The sequence below is a fragment of the Mus pahari genome, chromosome 9, assembly GCF_900095145.1.
Source record: "Mus pahari chromosome 9, PAHARI_EIJ_v1.1, whole genome shotgun sequence".
In the NCBI taxonomy this organism is placed as follows: Eukaryota; Metazoa; Chordata; class Mammalia; order Rodentia; family Muridae; genus Mus; species Mus pahari.
The window spans coordinates 67,826,457-67,845,446 of NC_034598.1; the positions used below are offsets into that span (position 1 = coordinate 67,826,457).

An 18,990-nucleotide genomic window follows, 5' to 3' on the forward strand; every position below is an offset into this window, starting at 1 on the left:
TGTAGACCAGGCTGGCCTCGAACTCAGAAATCCACCTGCCTCTGCCTCCCGAGTGCTGGGATTAAAGGCGTGCGCCACCACGTCCGGCAGAGAACTATTTTAATCAGTGAGTACAAATGGTACTTAGGCAGAACACACGTTATGTTTAATAACAGAATGTCGGCTTACCTTTTTAACAGGTGATGTAGGGGTCCCCTGGTTGGAAGACAGAGTAGGTGTCGTAACAGCTGCAGGGGCTGCCTGAGTGCTGGAAGTATGAGCATTGCTTACAGAAGCCATGGGCTTTGTCTTATCTATTCAAAACAGAACCAAAGTCACCAGGTGAGATCCTACAGGATTTTGGCTTCTGTGGCTCTTATTACTTTTTGTAAATAGATTTTTTTTTTTTACAAAAAATTATTTGTTTAATTGTATGTTCACGTATGTAGAGGCCCAAAGCCAACACCATGCAAATTTCTCAGCAAATCTGAAGCCTACCAACTCTAGTTCCTCTAGCTAGCAAGTTTGCCCCAGGAATCTGCCTCTGCTTCCTGAAGAGGGCATCCTAAGTACCCACCATGCCTGCTTGGCTTTTCTCCTATGGGCTGTGGAGCTCTAAATCCTAGTATTCTCACTTTTATCTGCTGAGCTATTTTTCCAGCCCAAGGGGTAGGCTTTAAAAGCGTTTTTAGAAATCTGCCTATGTATGCTAAACTTTTAATAACCTTAAAAACAAAACCCAAAACCAATTTGAGAATAAAAGGCATAGATAGAACCTAACTTCTATAAACTAGAGGATGAAAATTTAACTCACATTTCAACTTTGAATGCTTAGCAATATTAATAAAAACCCTACAATAGCTATGAATTTTCTAAGTATTGAGTAAGTAACTATTACTGAAGACCATTATTTCAAGAAACCTAAAAAATACTTTTGACAACAATTAACTTATAGTCATGTCAATATGGCTAAGTGTTCCAGAGAATATGACTTTCTTGCTTCTAAGAAATTTAAAGTTAAATATGAACACTTTCATCTTTCTAGAAATAACCTACTCAACTAATAGGGTTGTCATTAAAAAAAAAAAATACCCATTGTCCCGCTATTTCCAGCACTGTTGTAGGCTCTGAGGATAGATCAATCAATAAAGGAAAGTATCAACTATCTTAACTGCACTGAGTTTCCAATCTAGGACAAATAATAAACTCACATGCAGCCATCCAGCTCGGTAAGTAAATATGATCAGTTCTAGGACTCCTGTACCACAGTACAGTTGCTACATAGTTCTTGAGTACAGGGTAAGAGTATACACAAACTGAACATTTACTTTAAACCCTCATAATTGCCTCTTTAGAAGGAAGGAAAGGAAAGCTAAGATACATGTTAAAGAAAACTGTATACAGTATCTTCATATTTTACTAAAAGAAAAAATTGAAGTATGATTGAGCTTCAAGAGCTATTACATCTGAAGCTCTAGAATATGAGTGTTTATTGTTTTATATACTTTGCAGTATCTTCAACTGTCTTAAAACAAACAAATTACCCCATAGCCTCTCAGGAAAGGCTTGTCTCAGCAGCACTCCCCTCCTCTCCTGGACCACCTAAGGGAGAATGTGGGAAGTTTACAGAGCCAGCCTTCTAGGCTAGTGAATCACAGGAATCAGTGCATGTGGTCTTGAGCTGCTGGGAATCCTGGAAACTCTATCTGCGCCATCCTATAGGAGTCGCAGAACATTCTGAAAAGCCTCTGCACCTTCTTCAAGTCTAAACACACCATGGCAAGAAGCAGAGGAGCCCAGCCTCCTGACAAGTCCACAGCAACAAACTTACAGGTTACCAACAGAGACGAAACAGGTATTATGTACCAAACCTATACCAAAGCTTAAACCCAAAGCCTATTCTTACCTTACTCCCAACTACAAGCTCAGTACAATTACAATCGATGCACCCTTCCCATCTCACCTGTCTCTGCCTCTGACTCTGAATCGTCCTCCTCATCCTCCTCGCTGGAACAGCTCGACTCATCCTTCTTGCCTTCCTCCTCCTCATCAGCCTTCTCTTGCTCCAGAGACTCGATTCGAGATGCATTTTTCTCTGGCTCAATAATCAACGTTTCCTTGCTGAGATTTCAAACATGAAAGGTTCAAAAGCATTAACCCGTTCATAACAGTAAGGAAACCCGCTTATAATTTACTCATGTTTTTTCTTCTTTATAAACTCTTTTTTTAATTAGATATTTTCTTCAATTACATTTCAAACGTTATCCCCTTTCCTAGTTTCCCCTCGGAAAACCCCCTATTCCCTCCCCCCTTCCCCTGCTCCCCAACCCACTCAAATCCTAGTCCCAGTCCTGACCTTCCCTACTTTACTCACTTTTTAAAAGCCTTCTGTGGTTGATTGTTTTCCATATTTGCTGTGGATTCGATCAGTGGAGATTTCTTATCCCGCTTTTCACTATGGAGCTTTATCCACAATTATGTAAAGAAAAAGGAAGGGTAACATGAAGCAGACATGTATACTTACAAAGTATAAGGAGAACAGAGTTTTTAAAAAGTGGCATTATAAAAAGATCTAAATTTTAGCTGCAAAGGAAAAGCTTGAAAAACACTTGGCAATTTGAAAACAATACCACAACCCAGGAATTCTAACCAACAATGAAAAGAAAACCTTAAGTCATCCAACTTCAGTTCACAAAGAAGTCGGGGCCCACTGTCTACTTAAGGTGGGTGTTGACAGCAACTTACATAGAATCTGTTTCCTAGTTATGAAATTCCTTATTTGGTTGGGCCTGCTATTATAAACTCAGTTTACTGTAACACCATTAAGCATGCTGTTTTAGGAAATTAGAAAAACATGCTATAAGTACTCAGTTTTTTAAAAAGCAAGACACAGAAATAGGCAACCAATATTATGCGCGCCCCAGCAGCTCACATCCAAGTCCACTGTCATTTCGTTTGATTACTAAGGTAAGAAGTAAGAATCGCCCGGCCTGGTGGCGCAGGCCTTTAATCCCAGCACTCGGGAGGCAGAGGCAGGCAGATTTCTGAGTTCAAGGCCAGTGAGTTCCAGGACAGCCAGGGCTATACAGAGAAACCCTGTCTTGAAAAACCAAAAAAAAAAAAAAAAAAAAAAAAAAAAAAAAAAAAAAAAAAAAAAAAAAGAAGAAGAAGTAAGAATCACCAGAACACCGCAAGTGCTTGAAATTCAAAGCTATAGAGAATCCATTAATATAAGTATTTCTAGCAATTAAACATACCAGAGTTTGTTTTTTTTGCAACTCTTCTAGATATCCCAAAATGTCTTCATCTGCTACATCAAAGGCTGTTTGGCCCTAGACAGGAAATAAGAAGTATCAACAGTAAAAAGTCAATATACCATAATATGACATCAACAATTCTTACTAACTACACATCTAGGTAAGTGTGCATACACTCACACATTCCTGTTTGTGTAAGTATATATGCATGTGTATGAGTGTGCATGAAGAGGTCAAAGGGCAGTCTTACATCTGTCCCCAATCTCTGTCTTTACAGACAGGGTCTCTAGTAGGCCTGGAACTCACCAAGTAGGCCAGGCCAGTGAACTCAAGCACTTCATTGACTAAGGTATCTCACCAGCCCTGAGAATCACATTTGATGGAAAAAAATGATAGACTACACAGGACTCCAAGGACACATGGGAAACTCAAGTGAGAATACCTTCCATATACTTTAGGACCAGAATGAGTGCATTGTTTTGAGAGTATTAACAGCTGCAACTCCATTGCTACAATTTAGAAGAAAAATTTCACCACCCTCAAAAGAATAAGCGGATCCTTCTTGTACCATCTTCCCATTTCTCCTAACCCACCTTGTATCTATCTATCTATATGCTGATGAAACACTTTACATGAATCAAACTGTACAACTCTCTGCTAGATACTCTTTGGGATAAGCTTCTTTTACCTCACATGCTTAGAGATTAATCTACATAATGACATGTATGACTACTTCACTCCCTTTTACTGGAAAACACAATTCCATCAATGTGCTTATTTTGCTAATCAAAATCATTTGCTTTGGCTTTCCACCTAACTAACATAAGCACTGATGCGGTGTAAGCAGGACGCTCCTGCAGAGTGGTGACTGCCTATAGTTCCAGTTCTAAGGGAGCTGCTGCCTACACTCAAGTGCACCTGCACTCAACTGCACACACAAATTACAATAATAAAAGCAACAGAAGCACCGCCATGAACAAAATAATTCTGTTTGTGGGCTACTCCCACGGTCAAAGTGGAAGAAGGTGGTAACTCTAGGATTTGAGGCCTTTTAACTTAATTATCTTCTAAAACTTGATTAAAGATGCATGGGTTCATGCAGGTGTACATGTACGTGTGTGTGTGCATATGCAGCAACCTTAATGCTCAGTTTTAAAATTACTTCAAAGGAACATTTGTCAGTCTACTTTTATTCCCTGTGGTAATAAAATTCCCCATTTCTGCCTTAAAAGCTAAGAATTGAGTTAAAAAAATCCTGTTATAAAACAACTGATCCAAATTTCAACATAGTATGTTAATTTCAATTTTGTACTCCTTGTACAATTCTAAAATTTTAGAAACTCTTCTAATTTAATGCAATTTTTATTTAAAATGTTATTACAGAGTCAAGATCATGCTCTTATGTTCAAATAACTCAATTACTCCTTAAAAATTTACCAACTCTCACGAATAAAAATACCACCCTAAACTTTTGAATTGTAATTACATTTTTGCAGCTGTTAAATAAGAAAGGGTTCTTTTAATAACCAAGAAATTTCTCTTTTTAATAGTTAGAAACGGGGTTCCCTTACTAACTTTCTTTTCCTTTTCTCCCTTCATTAATGACTCTACTTTGCAAACAGCAGCTGATAGAGAATGAAAACTCAAGTAAAATGTGGGCTATACACAGAGAAAAATTTCCAATGTAAACTGCACACCTCCACCACCCAGCCACATGAACCAACCACATAACCAAGACTTTCATGTAATCTGTAAGACAATAAGAAGCTGAAGGAGATTCTGAGCACTGTAACTATCACCGAGGTCCTCTGCTTTACTACTGGAATGCAAGCACAGGAAAGCAGCTTAGTCAGGTAAAGCAGCTGGAAGTGACCAAGGACGCAATGATGAGATACTGAAAAGTAGGAGCTCTTGTCAAATCAAAGGAACAGAAGAACAAGCTGCTTGAAAATCAGGTCAATATACCTACAGATTAGTAAAGCCACAGATCTAGCAAGAACATAGCTTGATTTACTTCATCCTCGCTGCATTTTTTTGTCACCTGCTTTAAATGAATTGCTTTTGCAGACCTAATTCTTTTAGACTTCGGTGGAACTACTAGTGAAGTCAGCTGGTACAAAAATGATGATGATTTCCATTGTTCAGATGGGAAAGCCTGAGTGTCTAGCTGATAGAGAACGGGGAATATGATCTAGGTCTGTACTGCTGGAGCCTTTAATTTGATTTCATAGCAAGAAACAATGAGGTTAGCCAGGGTCATAACGGAAAACAAACACCACTGCTCCTTAGTGGCAGAAACACTTAAACCTGTACAACATCAAGCTAATAACATATTCTAATCGTTGTGCATTAACAGAAATTCCAATAAGAAAAGTATTATCCTTGATATTAAATAAGAGATAATAGGTACATTCTTGTAAAGAATTATTTTAATAAGCCAGCAAAGCAAAATAAAAGCTTTTATATTTAAAATCAATATTAAGAGCTAAAATGATAATTTATAGTTTATAAACAAGTTAAAAAGTTGAGAAAAAAAACTTCTATTTACTTTTAGAACATCAACTTCCATGTAGGAGTTTTTATTGATTTTATAGAATTTATACATTTCTATATTAATATTATTTCCACATATCATATTTTCCTTTTTTTTTAAGATCAATACGGTCTGAACATGTGTAGGCATGTTGGCATGTGTGGAGGCCCTAACCTATGTTTTTGACTGTTAGTTAATTCACGTAAATACTCATAGTACTTTAAGAACATTTACTTTGTTTTCAAAGGTTTGGTTAAAAGAGTACTAACAAATGGGACATGTCGAGATGACTCAGAGGTTAAGACCACTGATTGCTCTAACAGGGAAAACAAGCTCAAATTTCAGAACCCTCATGGTGACTCAAGTATCTACAGCTCCAGTTCCAGAAAATCCAACTACTTCTTCAGGCCTCCTTGGACTCTGTGCATACATGTGTACACACAAACATGCAGCAAAACACCCATGCATATAAAATAAAGGTAATTTTTAAAAAAGCACTAACAAAAGGATGAAATAACATGATAAATGCATATAGTAGGCTTACACAATTGATACAAAATGAGTTTTTCTAATTAAATATAAGATATGCCAAGTATGGGGTTCACCTCTATAATCCTGGCAGTAGAAAGTCTATGGTAGAAGAGAGGTCAGCCTAGACACATGGTGAGTGGAAGATAGTCTTGAGCTATTAGAGAAAGCACTTTCTCAAAAAGAAAAAGGTTCTGGAATTGGTGTCACATGCTTTTAATCCCAGGATTTGGGAAGCAGAGCCAGGCAGATCTCCATGAGTTCAAGGCCAGCTTGGTCTACACAGTGAGTTCCAGGACAGCCATGTAGAAACCCTATTTAAAGTGGAAGAAGGGAGACAAACAGATACACCATGACATACTATTTTGAAGTCCAATCAGTAAAAATAAAGAAGACTGGTTAACGAGCTGGCCCAGGAGTTAAAAGGACTTGTTGCCTTGCAGAGGCCTTGACTTCTGTTCCCAGCATCCACACGGTGGCTCACAACCATCTCTAACTCCAGTCCAGAAGACCTGACTGATAGTATTTTCTGACCTGTGCAGGCACCAGGCATGTGTGTGGTGCACAAATATACATACATGCAGGCAAAACATTTATATATAAGATAAAATAAGAAAAAATTAAGCAAAAACAAAAAACAGAGAAGATAGTATAACTCACAAAGGAAAGTTATGTAATTATTGAATTTCTTAATAAAAACCTTAAAACTATGATTAAATACAATACAAAAGCATTTAGAATTCTATCTTATGTCTATTATAACATTTTTAAAGTCTTACATTTTTAAAATAAATTATTTTAGATAAAAGTTTGGATATTTTATAAAAGAAGTATTTGTACAAATAAAAATAAACATTGTAGAGAAACAGAAAACTGAAAGAAAACCCCTCACAGTGAGGCTTTAAGGAAATCATTCAGTTTCTCGGTGTACATTCCCAAATGTATACACACAATCTCTGGGGACTGAGAGGGGAACATTAAATAATATATCTGGAGAGGATGGGACAGGACAAAACATGCGACACACTGATCTCAAAGTCATGTACAGAGAGCCATTAACCGCATACATGTTTGTGCTGATTAAAGAAGCTGCTCTAATACTAAGAAAACTCAATGTTATGAAATAAAAATGATTTTATTTTCTTGTCTCCCAGTGCATGAGTTATACCTAAGAAGAAAATAAATGTAGGTCAAAGTCAAAATTAAATTATTTTTCTCATACAGATTATGTACTTTACATATGTCTAAGGAGACCACCAATCCAGATAGGGAAAGAAAGTATGTTCATAATCAGAAGTTATATATTCTTTTTGGAAAACTATTTCAACTCATTAAACAAAACAAAACAAAACAAAAAGAAAACAAAATAAAGAAAAAAAAAAACCCAAAATCAAAAAAGCTCCTAAGCCTCCCTTCTAGTGTTCTCTGAAAGCCACTAGGTTCTTTGAAATAAACCAATTATCAGCACTAGCAATGTGAGTGAATAGGTGGCCTGTTAGGATACTGGAGGAAAGCTGAAATGCAGGCCAGAGTTCAGATGGTAATAGACAGAACACATACTTTAAGCTTTCAATTTTGAGTATGTGAAACCTGTTTACCAATATGGAGTAGGAGACTAACTAGTATTCCTGGTAAAAGGATACTGTTGAAAAGGGAAAAGTGATCCAAAAAAATTGGTAACTGGATTCTATAGAAATATGATATATAGCACAGCATGTATTTCTTTCCTCATTTCCTTTATCCAATTATGGATCATAAAGTAAATCATTTACTCATTGACTTTTCTTGTAAACGCTGAACCTCAATAATCTTGTTTCACTATCCACTGTCACTTAACCACTGTGTGCAGGCTATAAGAGTATCAATCTTCAGTCAGGTGGGGTACTGAAAGCCTGTCATTTTGAGTACTCAGGAGTTGGAAGCAAGAGAATCAATACAAACCTCAGCTACATATGGAAGGTAAGGTCAGCTTTGTAAGAGACCCTGTCTCAAAACCAACCAACCAACCAGCAAACAAGCCCAAGCCCTAAAGACTATCAGAAACACCCTGGTACACTGTTCCAGCTTCTACAGACGGCAGCAAACATTTACAGGGACATGCAATTTCTTAATTTAAGTATATCTAAAAATATAGTAGGTATGCAAGAACACAAATGTTTTACACAAATATGATAATACAATTACTCAAAGAATCCCAACTCTGTTTTCTGCAGAACAGAACCATAAACAACTCATATGGAAGCTAAAATATCTTAAAAGTTAGTAAGTGAATGCTGGACAGTAGATAGAGATCACATGATTTATAATCTTTAACATGTTGGTGTTAAGAGTTTTGTGTCTAGCGTTTAAAATATGTTTAAAAGGCCTACCACTTTGTTGACCATCTCCATATCACACAGATTGTCCACTAAAATCCGACATGCTTCTTCTTTACCCCAATGAGCTGCAGCATGAAGAGGTGTCCAGCCATCATAATCTTTAATATTAACATCATAGCCTGCCTGTATTAAAAGTCTAAAGAAATTACAGTGAATTAGATAATCATTAAAACCAAGAAATTAACAAACATCATCAGAAGCTTTCTACCATGCAATTTAACCACAATTTGCGTTTATTCTTTTGAGACTTCCAATTCCTCTTCATGAATTCACTTGGGCAAGTAGTAAGTAATCTACAGAAGACACTCCTGAGTCAGTGCCACAAAAAGGAGGTTTTAATTCATTCCTAATGATCCTTATAGTTTGATATGACACTGATTAATTTTTGTTAGTATCACTTGCAAGTAAAAATTTTCATGGAAAAGCCCAGTTTTAAGCTTAAGCACAATGGAACAATGTATATATAAAGTTTATTTACTGCAAGAGCTATCTTTAGGTGTCCAGATGATATATCATCTCAGGCCAGATGTGGCCTAGAAATACACCAGAGTCCAAGAGGCTTATTTTGTAATACTCGGTGACTCTGCACTGGAGGAAATGGTTTATGGAAGCTTGGTGAACCTTTATGATCCGTTACCAAAAATTTCAAAAGAAACAGATAATCTGACGGTTAGAAACAAACAAAGCAAGGCACGTATTTCAAGGGCATCGAGTCATATTTTGCAGCAGTAGAAAGCAGATATTCACATCACCAACAAGCTATAAAATAGGAATAAATTTTAATACAATGCAAAGTTACATAAATTAGCATGCCCTTCTATCTGCATACTGGCACCAACCTTTGTTTCACTCAAAAATTATGTTCTCATAATGAACCTATAAATTGCACATAGCACAGCCCACACACAGGCAAACGATGCTTTACATCAGAAATCTGGAACGCTTTTACCTGACTGTCCAAGATGGTGAACTTGAGAAGGTCTTCTTACCTACAGGAGGTGGTAGTGACAGCTAACATATAGTCACCTCTATTGGTTTACTATTAAGAAGTGATGGTTGTGTGTGAATGCTCATATCTGTAATCATTGCACTTATGTGGCAGAGGCGGGATGACTGCTGCCAGCCTGGGTTACAGAGTCAGACTGGGTATAACAAGTCAAAACATGAGAAATAGAAGTCAGCCTACTTATTAATAATATCTAGTCACAGCAGTTATTTACAAACCCAGCCTAGTAACAGAGCCATCCTAAGAACTTGCTTCAATAAAAAATATTCTCTAGCTTAACTATAGTACTATTGAATCAGTACATTCAGGCTTTGTCTAACTATATTTGGTTGGCTTTGAGACTGACTGTCTTTCTATATATGACAAGCCAACGGTGAACCTGCCTTAGGTTCTGTAGTGGAGGGAATACAGGTATGTACCACTATGCCAGCTACTTTTATACACAGGATATCTGCACAAAAATAATCTTTATAATAATCCTATATGCTGCTTATAGTATTGCCTGGTACTTGTCTACAGACTAGTATTTAAAAGCAATGATCTAAAGAACAGGCTAACAAATGTAAACTCAGAGATTTATGTTAAAGCAGATCTCCACTATTATGTGCATGATCTGAGATTTTATTAATAGAGCGGAAATAACACTAGACTATTAGATACTAAAAACATATCCTTATTAGGGACTACGAACTTTAATAATATTAATCTCCTGAGCAACACATACTTGGGAGGATATGTAGAGGGAAGACTTAAGCAGGAGTATACATCTTCTTCAACAAACACATTCTTTAAATGTTCTATGAGGACATTTAGGAAAAAGGAAAGAAAACAAACCCAAATGAAAGAAAGAGGAAAGAAAGGACAAGAAGAGCGCCTCCACTCAAGGAGTATCTGAGATGGAGAGAAAGTGAGAGGCGGCAGCCCTGCAGGCAGGTCTACGGAGTTACAACGCTGGAGAGGAGGAAAGGGCACCAAGATCAGACCGAAAGGAGCTGTGTGGGGGAGGCAGGGAGGAGAAGCACGAGACTTCACTTTACGCAGTTTACTTGTCTAAGTACCAAACACGCAAACACACACACACACTGACACACAGAATATAGAAGCAGGACATTTTCCCATGATGAACATCAATAATTAGCTTTACTTTACCACGTTAACGATACTATAGATTTTGATAATTCTACGAGGAGATGTTTCATGACAAATCTAATTTTTAAAAATGATACTTATTCTTCACTTGCTGTTGATATTTCATAATAATTCTAGCACTCTTTCTAAAATATAAAATTTCTCACTTATGTTTTAATTGCTACAGAGTCTTCCAGGGAAATTGTTTACCATTATTTATTAAGTCATTCTCCTCATAATTATGTAGCATATACCTTTCTTCTTACGTGTGTAAGAATATCTGTAAGAAAATTACTAGAAGTAGATCTGCTGAGGTAAAGAATAACTGTTATTTGGTTGGTAACTCACTATAGTCATATCACTTGTTAATGGAGTTGGGAAAATATGGAAAAGTTTTAGACTATAAAGAAATAGGTAGGAATAAGACCACTAATTAAAGCACTTTACCACTAAGAGAGACCTGCATTACTGAAGGTGAAATTAAAACGGCCAGGCAATCTGGGAAGGGTTCCTTTGTTATTTCTATTGAGAGGAAGGCCCATATAGGCACAAGTGTGTGCATGTGCACACTAACATAAAGGAACTCTGTTGCAAAGAAATTAGCTGATCATTGTACAGTGTCATATAGCCACAGATGTTTATGGATTAAAATTTAATATCATAGCATTATTAATTTGAATTATAGTGTTTTTATAATTAAAAATCAAACTATTTACATATTGTTTTTATTCGCAATATGGGAACTGCCAATGACTCTAATAATTATCAGTTTGACAGATAATATATAATGGTTTGTTGACACTTAAATCCATCTTATGGGAAAACTGTAACTAAAACATACAAACCAAGAGAACAGAAATATTCAAAATTTGAGAAAGATCTTTAGAAACCAAATCAATTCAAGATTGTCTTTGCTTTCTCCTGAGAACAGAGGTTTATACAGTCTGCTTCCAAATAGTATGTGCATATATTTTAAGAAAAGGAGTAACAAAATTAAGAAAAACGAAGTATAGAAACTGTAAAAAGTAGTACGCACTTTAAAACTTCTGTATAGCCTTTGGCAGCTGCCACGTGGAGTGCTGTGCCCCCGGACTTTGCATGCCGGACGTCACTGATGTGGCCGCTGTTTAACCACTGCCTGGCGTCTCTGAGCATTACGCGCTCCTCCTCTTTCCGAGCTGCTTCTATATCAACACCTTTGGGGGAAAAGCCATATAAGCATTACTTTCATTTTCCTTAACTGGAGAATATTCTTCCCAGTTCTACACAGTGAAATAAGATTACCAAAAAATTAATGTTTAAAAAAAACCCTAATAAACCACGGTTTTAAAAAAACAGTTGCTGATTATTTGTTTAATAAGGAATGTGAAATACAACAGATATTTCATTAGCCTTCTCAGTCAATTATTTAGCTTTTGATCCACAATATTATTTTGGTTATGGCTTGTTCTTTGAGAAGGGTCTTACTGTGCAGCCTCTACCAGTCTGTACCTAGCTTTGTAAACCATGCTGGCCTTGAACTCAAGAGTTATCTTAAATGCTGAGATTAAATGCGTAATACCACATCGAGTTTGGTTATGCCTTCTGATTGCTCTAAGCACTTATCAAGGTACAGCATCCTTTGGTCAAAATAAAAGGTTTTTGAATATATTATATATAAATAATTCTCAAACATATATATTTTATCAAAACACATGCACGCACGCACACATGCTTGCTCGTGTGAATGCATCAGACCCTAAAATGCTTTCTCTTTCTCTCTAGACACCTTTTTTTTTTTTTTAAAGTATGGCATTTTTTTTTTTCATAAAATCAGTACTGTCTAAGTCACAGAGAAATTCTTTCATTTCAAAGTATTGTAAGTACTGTCCTTGGCTAAGGTGATAAAAAAAGGAAAAATACATAAATGAATAGAATTTTCTCTTTTACAATTTTCAAAGAGCTCTATACTTTGAGAGGAAAATTAAATTATTAAAGATAATGGTGAAACTCCTAAGAACTTATGTTTTCTTAAAGTTTTAATTAATGGTTATTTAATATGTGACAGATATTATAATATATTTATAAGCTATTTATAAGCTATTTATCTCCAGAAGACTGAGCTTATAAAAAGTAGATATATTCCCTTATTTGGTACCTCTACCATCCGACAGGATATAGGAAATAAGCTTAAATTTGTTAAGCTCAGATAAGTTTAAACAAGCTTGGTAAGAAAATAGTTTCTGAGTGAGTGAATAAATAAATGAGTAAAATATAATAAGCCTTTTATCCCCTTAGCCAACATCTTTCTCACAGTCCTTATTATATACCCAACTGTAAGGCTGTGATCTTTCCATCCATCTACCCACCCTCCCTCCTTTCCAGTCAGATATATATTAAGTGCCTGTTATGAGTCAGGTGCTTTATGAGTAGTGGAAGCTGCTTTTATAAGACAGAAAATGTTCTGTCTGTGAAGAAAACTAAAACAGGGCAAAGGTGACTGAGATTAATGAGGAGGAGTTATTTTATTAGCTGGTAGCAAATAGTCTCTAATAAATGACATTAAAGCAAGAAATAAATCTAGGGATGCCACACCACTGTTTGGAAAAAAGGGAAGAAAGTACTCAGGCCCTGGGGTAGCAATCTACACAGGAGGCTCTGCTCAGAAGGCAGCCAGACTTTCTATAATGAGGACAGTGAGCTGCATGACCCAGTCTATGCTAATTTACAAGTGTCACTTAAGCTGAACCGGGAAGGTATAAAATGGCTGGAGGCTACTACTGTAACCCAACCAGGAGAGAAAGGGTATTTAACTGGAAGAGGAAGAGGAGGAGGAGGAGGAGGAGGAGGAGGAGGAGGAGGAGGAGGAGGAAGAGGAAGAGGAAGAGGAAGAGGAAGAGGAAGAGGAGGAGGAAGAGGAAGAGGAGGAGGAAAGGCAGTGAAGGGTTCATTCTGGTTGCCTCATGGCACAGCAACAGAATCTGCTATTAGTTTGAACACAGATTTGAATTCAGATACAGAAGAAAAAGATGTCACATATACACAAAATAATAAAATATATTTAAGAAAGAAATGATTTTATTTGGTGCTAGGACCAAATAAAATAGTGTAGGTTTTACTTTTAAACCTAGTGATAGGTTAGTATCATGATCTTGGGGGAGATTTATTTTTAAAGACCTGGTTATATTTTAGTCATTTTGTAAGTTAATTTTATATGCACAAGCGCCCTTCCTAATAGAAACCCAGTTAGAAATACAGAAAACCAAGAAATAACATAGTGGAACACTGTGTCATGTGCACCTCAAACTCAGCGAGGAAAGCAGACCAACTGCCCAGAACTAACTTGCTGCATGCTGCCTGTCTTACATTTCCACAGAGTGTCACTGTTTATCCAGCTCCTTGGCAGTCACTGCCCCTTTACTGTATGCCTAGTCTCCATTCATTAGTTAACAGATGCGGAGGTGCCATCTCCTAGACTGTCGTCTGACAGCTCCTATCACTAGCTCCCTTTACACTGTACTTTGATCATTAACTCATTCCTTCCTTCTGGTTCAACACCTCACTACTGCCAAACTGAAATAGCCCAAATCTGATGATTTCCTCTTAAACTTTATCAGTGTGTGACTATCTCCTATGAGACAAAGGTGCATGTCTTTTAGGTAGCATATAAAGGCCTTAGGTCTAGACTTGCATTTTTACTTCATCTCTAGTCTCCCTCCTCTACCTCAGTCACTGTGAACAATCTGGCCTCCATCTAGGTTCCCAGGTATACCGTGCTCCATCTCCTGCACAAATCAGATCCTTATTTCGCTTAACTAGGAAATGACCACTTCCCAGGATATACCTCTTTTTAGAATCTCTTCTACTTTCACTAAGTCAAAGCATTCAGATTCATTTTACAGTTCATCTAGCTCTATGGCTATCTTTACAAATCAATCACTCCCTTGTTCCTCAGCAATTTCCTCAGAATTGAGAATCCTGGAGGCTGAGGAGATACGATGTCACCAGCAGAAACTTGCAGGATTCTCAGGGTCCTGTCCAGCTTTACAGGGGCAAACAGCTGCTGAGGGAAGAGACTGAACAGCTGTGAGAGGGAAGTCCAGGGGGGTGGGCAATGGAGACACCTGTGAAGAGTGCGCACTGCCCCCAAAATTTAGCTTTCTTAATTGTCACCCTTGTTAGGATGGGCTTCTCAGTGACAAAGTGCCCTTGAGTCATTCCTGCTCCAGTTAGCAACCCCTCACCCATGCTCCTGTTAGCAAGGCCAATAAAAGCTCACTGGCTCACCTAGCTGGTCACTGGTACAGTTCTCACTTTGGTCTGACAGGGGCTTCCTTTCTGAATTGAGTAGATATGTATGTGTTGCAGCTCCCTGTGAATAAATTTTTCACTCAACATCCCTTCTGCCTCCATATCTTGCCAAAACAATCCAAGTTTAAGGTATGCCGTGAAGGGAGCCTTATGCGAAATCTCAAGGAAAGACAGAAAAGAAAAACCCTTCCTATGTTTTTATGTGTGGGTGTTGTGCCTGATTGACTATATGTGTACCACCTGTGTGGTAGATGGCAATGGAAGTCAGAAGAGGGTGATGGAGCCTAAGAACTGGAGTTACAGATAGTTGGGAGCCACCTCGTGGATACTGGGAACTGAATGCAGGCCCTCCAGAAGAACTGCCAATGTTCTTAACCACTAAGCAGTCTGTCCAGATCTCCCTTCCCTTATTCTTAAAACAATGCTTTAAATGTAACTTATGTTTAGGTCATCAACATTTAAACCAAAACAAAACTATGAATAAGCCATGCAACTTATGTTAGGAGACCTGTTTGCACATTTCAGAGCTTTGCCAAGCTGACTAGTGGTGCTGGGAAAGCCATACTTTCTTTGGCTATCAGATCGAAAGGGTAAGGACTAGAAATGAACCCAGACTGAGCTGGGATTCACTAGCTGCAGGGGAAGGCAATGCACGCTATGTTTCGGATTCATGGCATGAAGTAACCACAGCACCTAACTCACAGGGTTATCCTGAAAACCACTCGCCAAGTTTTAGACCAGGAATAAACACAAAGGAGTTGGCAAAAGCAACAGCTCTAAAACCCTGATTCTGCTTTTCTTTTTATTGCCTTAGCAGTTAAGAGAAACAAAATCTTATCTATGTAACTGGTCCTCCTCTCAGCTGTCCAAGTAGAAGGTCAGTTTAGTAGGATATATTAAAGTGATTACACTAATAGCAGTCACAACAAGCTAAAGGTAGTGAAATTACACAAGAATGCAATCAAGTCTCAAGCAGAATAAGATAGCTAACATTAAAAAACTGATCTTTGCTGGGTGATGGTGGTGCATATATCTAATCCCAGTACTTGGGAGGCACTCTAAATTCGAGGACAGCCTAGTCTACAAAGGAAATGCCAGGATAGCCAGGACTACAGAGAAACCCTGTCTCGAAACAAACCAGACCCAATCAACCAACCAATGAACAAAACAACCAACCAAACAACCAACCAGTCAACAAAACAACCAACTAACCAGCCAACCAAACAACCAACCAGTTAACCAAACAACCAACCAGTCAACAAAACAACCAACCAAACAACTGACCAACCAGTCAATAAAACCAACCAACCCAATCTGTAAACTTCACTGAAAAAAGAACAAAATCCCCGAAATATGAAGCAGAACTTCTTTTAGTCTGTGTTTAATCATTACTAGTTCTGAAGACAATTTACTTGAGCATTATTATTTACTATTCAAGTACAGTAGATTAAGATGGCACAAGGCTTACACTCTGGAGTGTGAGCCAGGATCATATAAGACTGCAACAACAGACTGGGCTACATACCAAGTAAGATACAGGCCAGCATGAGCTATATAACAAGATCCCCTCTTATGGCAATAAGAAGTCCAAGAACTACCTAACAACTGAGGTGGGGCTGGAGAGAGGCTCAGCTGCTTAAGTGGTACTTGGTAATCCTAGGCGGGGAGGGTATAGAAAAATGAGTCCCTGGTTCTTCCCAGCCAGGCAGCCTAGCTACCCTTTTTGGCTAGTTCAGGCCAACCAAAGGCCTGCCTGAAAATGACTGACAGTACGGCAGTGAGGGGGATGTAAAAGTGAGTAAGTAAAAAGAGTAAAATTAAATTAAATTAAATTAAATTAAAAGAAATGATTGACAGTGCCTGAGGTGTTACACATGAGGATATGCATGTGCGCACCACACACACTTAATACCTTTAAGTTTTGTGTATAAAAATTCTAATACCAAGGTAATTTGAGCAAGTTATGGTGGTATACATCTATAATGTCATTCATTGCTCAAGAGTCTGAGGGAGAAGAATGCTGAATTTGAGGTCAGCTTGGGATATAGGGCTAGAGACTGGAGGCAGGAAGAGATAATTCAAGAAAGTTTATCTGATGGAGGTATGTTTAAGGTGTTTTATTAGACATTATTAAAACCTAAGATTCCACTATAATTTTGCTTCTTTAGAATTATTATTTTATATAAACATAGTATTACCATTGTAAGAATAAAATGAGCAGCAAAAATTGCTTTCTAGGACATATTCTAAATAAAACACAGTATGTCACAATGGCAGAATGTAAACTATGCGTCTATCTGTGTAAGTGTAAGCTGTGCACGCACATGTGCATGCACATATACTCATGGAAGCAGCTGTAGTTACAGTAGTTCAGAGATGCCTGATGTGAATTACAGGAACAGACTCTGGTTCTCCAGATGAGGACTTTAACCTGCTGAGTCATCTCAAATTCAATGTATCTTGTCACAGTTTGGAGTGAACCTAGAGTATTATCAGTTCTGCCTGCACTTTGGCCAGCAACTAAGCTTTAGTTCCTCATCTGTACAATGCAGGAACTATAAATAAACATCACAGAGCAGGTGAGGATGAAATGAAAGCATGTGGAGAACGTTCTGTAGCCAACTTCTGCATGACCACTGTTAGCTTCTCTTTTCCTTTCCTCTGCCATCTCAAGACTTGTTCTCAGAATTCCCCATACATCTTCCAGCTCTAGAGTCACCCTGATATCTTTCAGTACCATCAGGGTACCACACACCTTTGTGTTTTTTTTCTTTTTCTTTTTTTTTTTTTAATTTATTTTATTAGATATTTTCTTCATTTACATTTCAAATACTATCACGAATGTCCCCTATACCCTCCCCCTACCCTGCTCCCCTGCCTACCCACTCCCACTTCTTGGCCCTGGCGTTCCCCTGTATGGGGTATATAAAGTTTGCAAGTCCAAGAAGCATCTCTTCCCAATGATGGCTGACTAGGCCATCTTCTGCTATATATGCAGCTAGAGACATCAGCTCTGGGGGTACTGATTAGTTCATATTGTTGTTTCACCTATAGAGTTGAAGACCCCTTCAGTTCCTTAGGTAATTTCTCTAGCTCCTCCATTGGGGTCTCTGTGTTCTATCCTATAGATGACTGTGGGCATCCTCTTCTATATTTGCCAGGCATTGGCATAGTCTCACAGAGATAGCTATTATCATGTACTTTCAGCAAGATCTTGCTGGCATATGCAACAGTGTCTGCATTTGATGGCTGATTATAGGATGGACCCCCGGGTGGGGCAGTCTCTGGATGGTCCATCCTTTCGTCTTAGCTCCAAACTTTGTCTCTGCCACTTCTTTCATGGGTATTTTATTCCCTATTTTAGGGAGGAATGAAGTATCCACGTGTTGGTCTTCCTTATTCTTGATTTTTTTGTGTGTTTTGGAGATTGTATCTTGGATATTCTAGGTTTCTGGGCTAATATCCACTTATCGGTAAGTGCATATCAAGTGAGTTCTTTTGTGATTGGGTTACCTCACTAAAAATGATATCCTCCAGATACATCCATTTGCCTAAGAATTTCATAAATTCATTGTTTTTAATAGCTGAGTAGTACTCCATTGTGTAAAGGTACCACAGTTTCTGTATCCATTCCTCTGTTGAGGGACATCTGGGTTCTTTCCAGCTTCTGGCTATTATAAATAGGGCAGCTATGAACATAGTGGAACATGTGTCCTTATTACCAGTTGGAACATCTTCTGGGTATATACCTAGAAGATGTATTGCTGGATCTTCCGGTAGTACTATGTCCGGTTTTCTGAGGAACCGCCAGACTGATTTCCAGAGTGGTTGTACAAGCTTGCAATCCCACCAGCAATGGAGGAGTGTTCCTATTTCTCCACATCCTCACCA

The 18,990-nt window shown here is 37.9% G+C and overlaps 1 protein-coding gene across 11 annotated transcripts in view; it reads right to left on the minus strand.

The window, feature by feature from the left end:
* The window catches only part of Ppp1r12a (protein phosphatase 1 regulatory subunit 12A), a 113,209-nt gene that overhangs the window by 38,972 nt on the left and 55,247 nt on the right, over positions 1-18,990 (minus strand). For all 11 annotated transcript variants that reach the window (XM_021204363.2, XM_021204359.2, XM_029542564.1 and 8 more), the window contains exons 4-9: positions 11,846-12,005; positions 8,667-8,811; positions 3,237-3,311; positions 2,354-2,442; positions 1,943-2,100; positions 169-293 (exon numbers count right to left, since the gene is read on the minus strand). In XM_021204363.2, the coding sequence (XP_021060022.1) occupies positions 169-293; positions 1,943-2,100; positions 2,354-2,442; positions 3,237-3,311; positions 8,667-8,811; positions 11,846-12,005 (752 nt within the window). The remainder of the gene's footprint in view (positions 1-168; positions 294-1,942; positions 2,101-2,353; positions 2,443-3,236; positions 3,312-8,666; positions 8,812-11,845; positions 12,006-18,990) is intronic.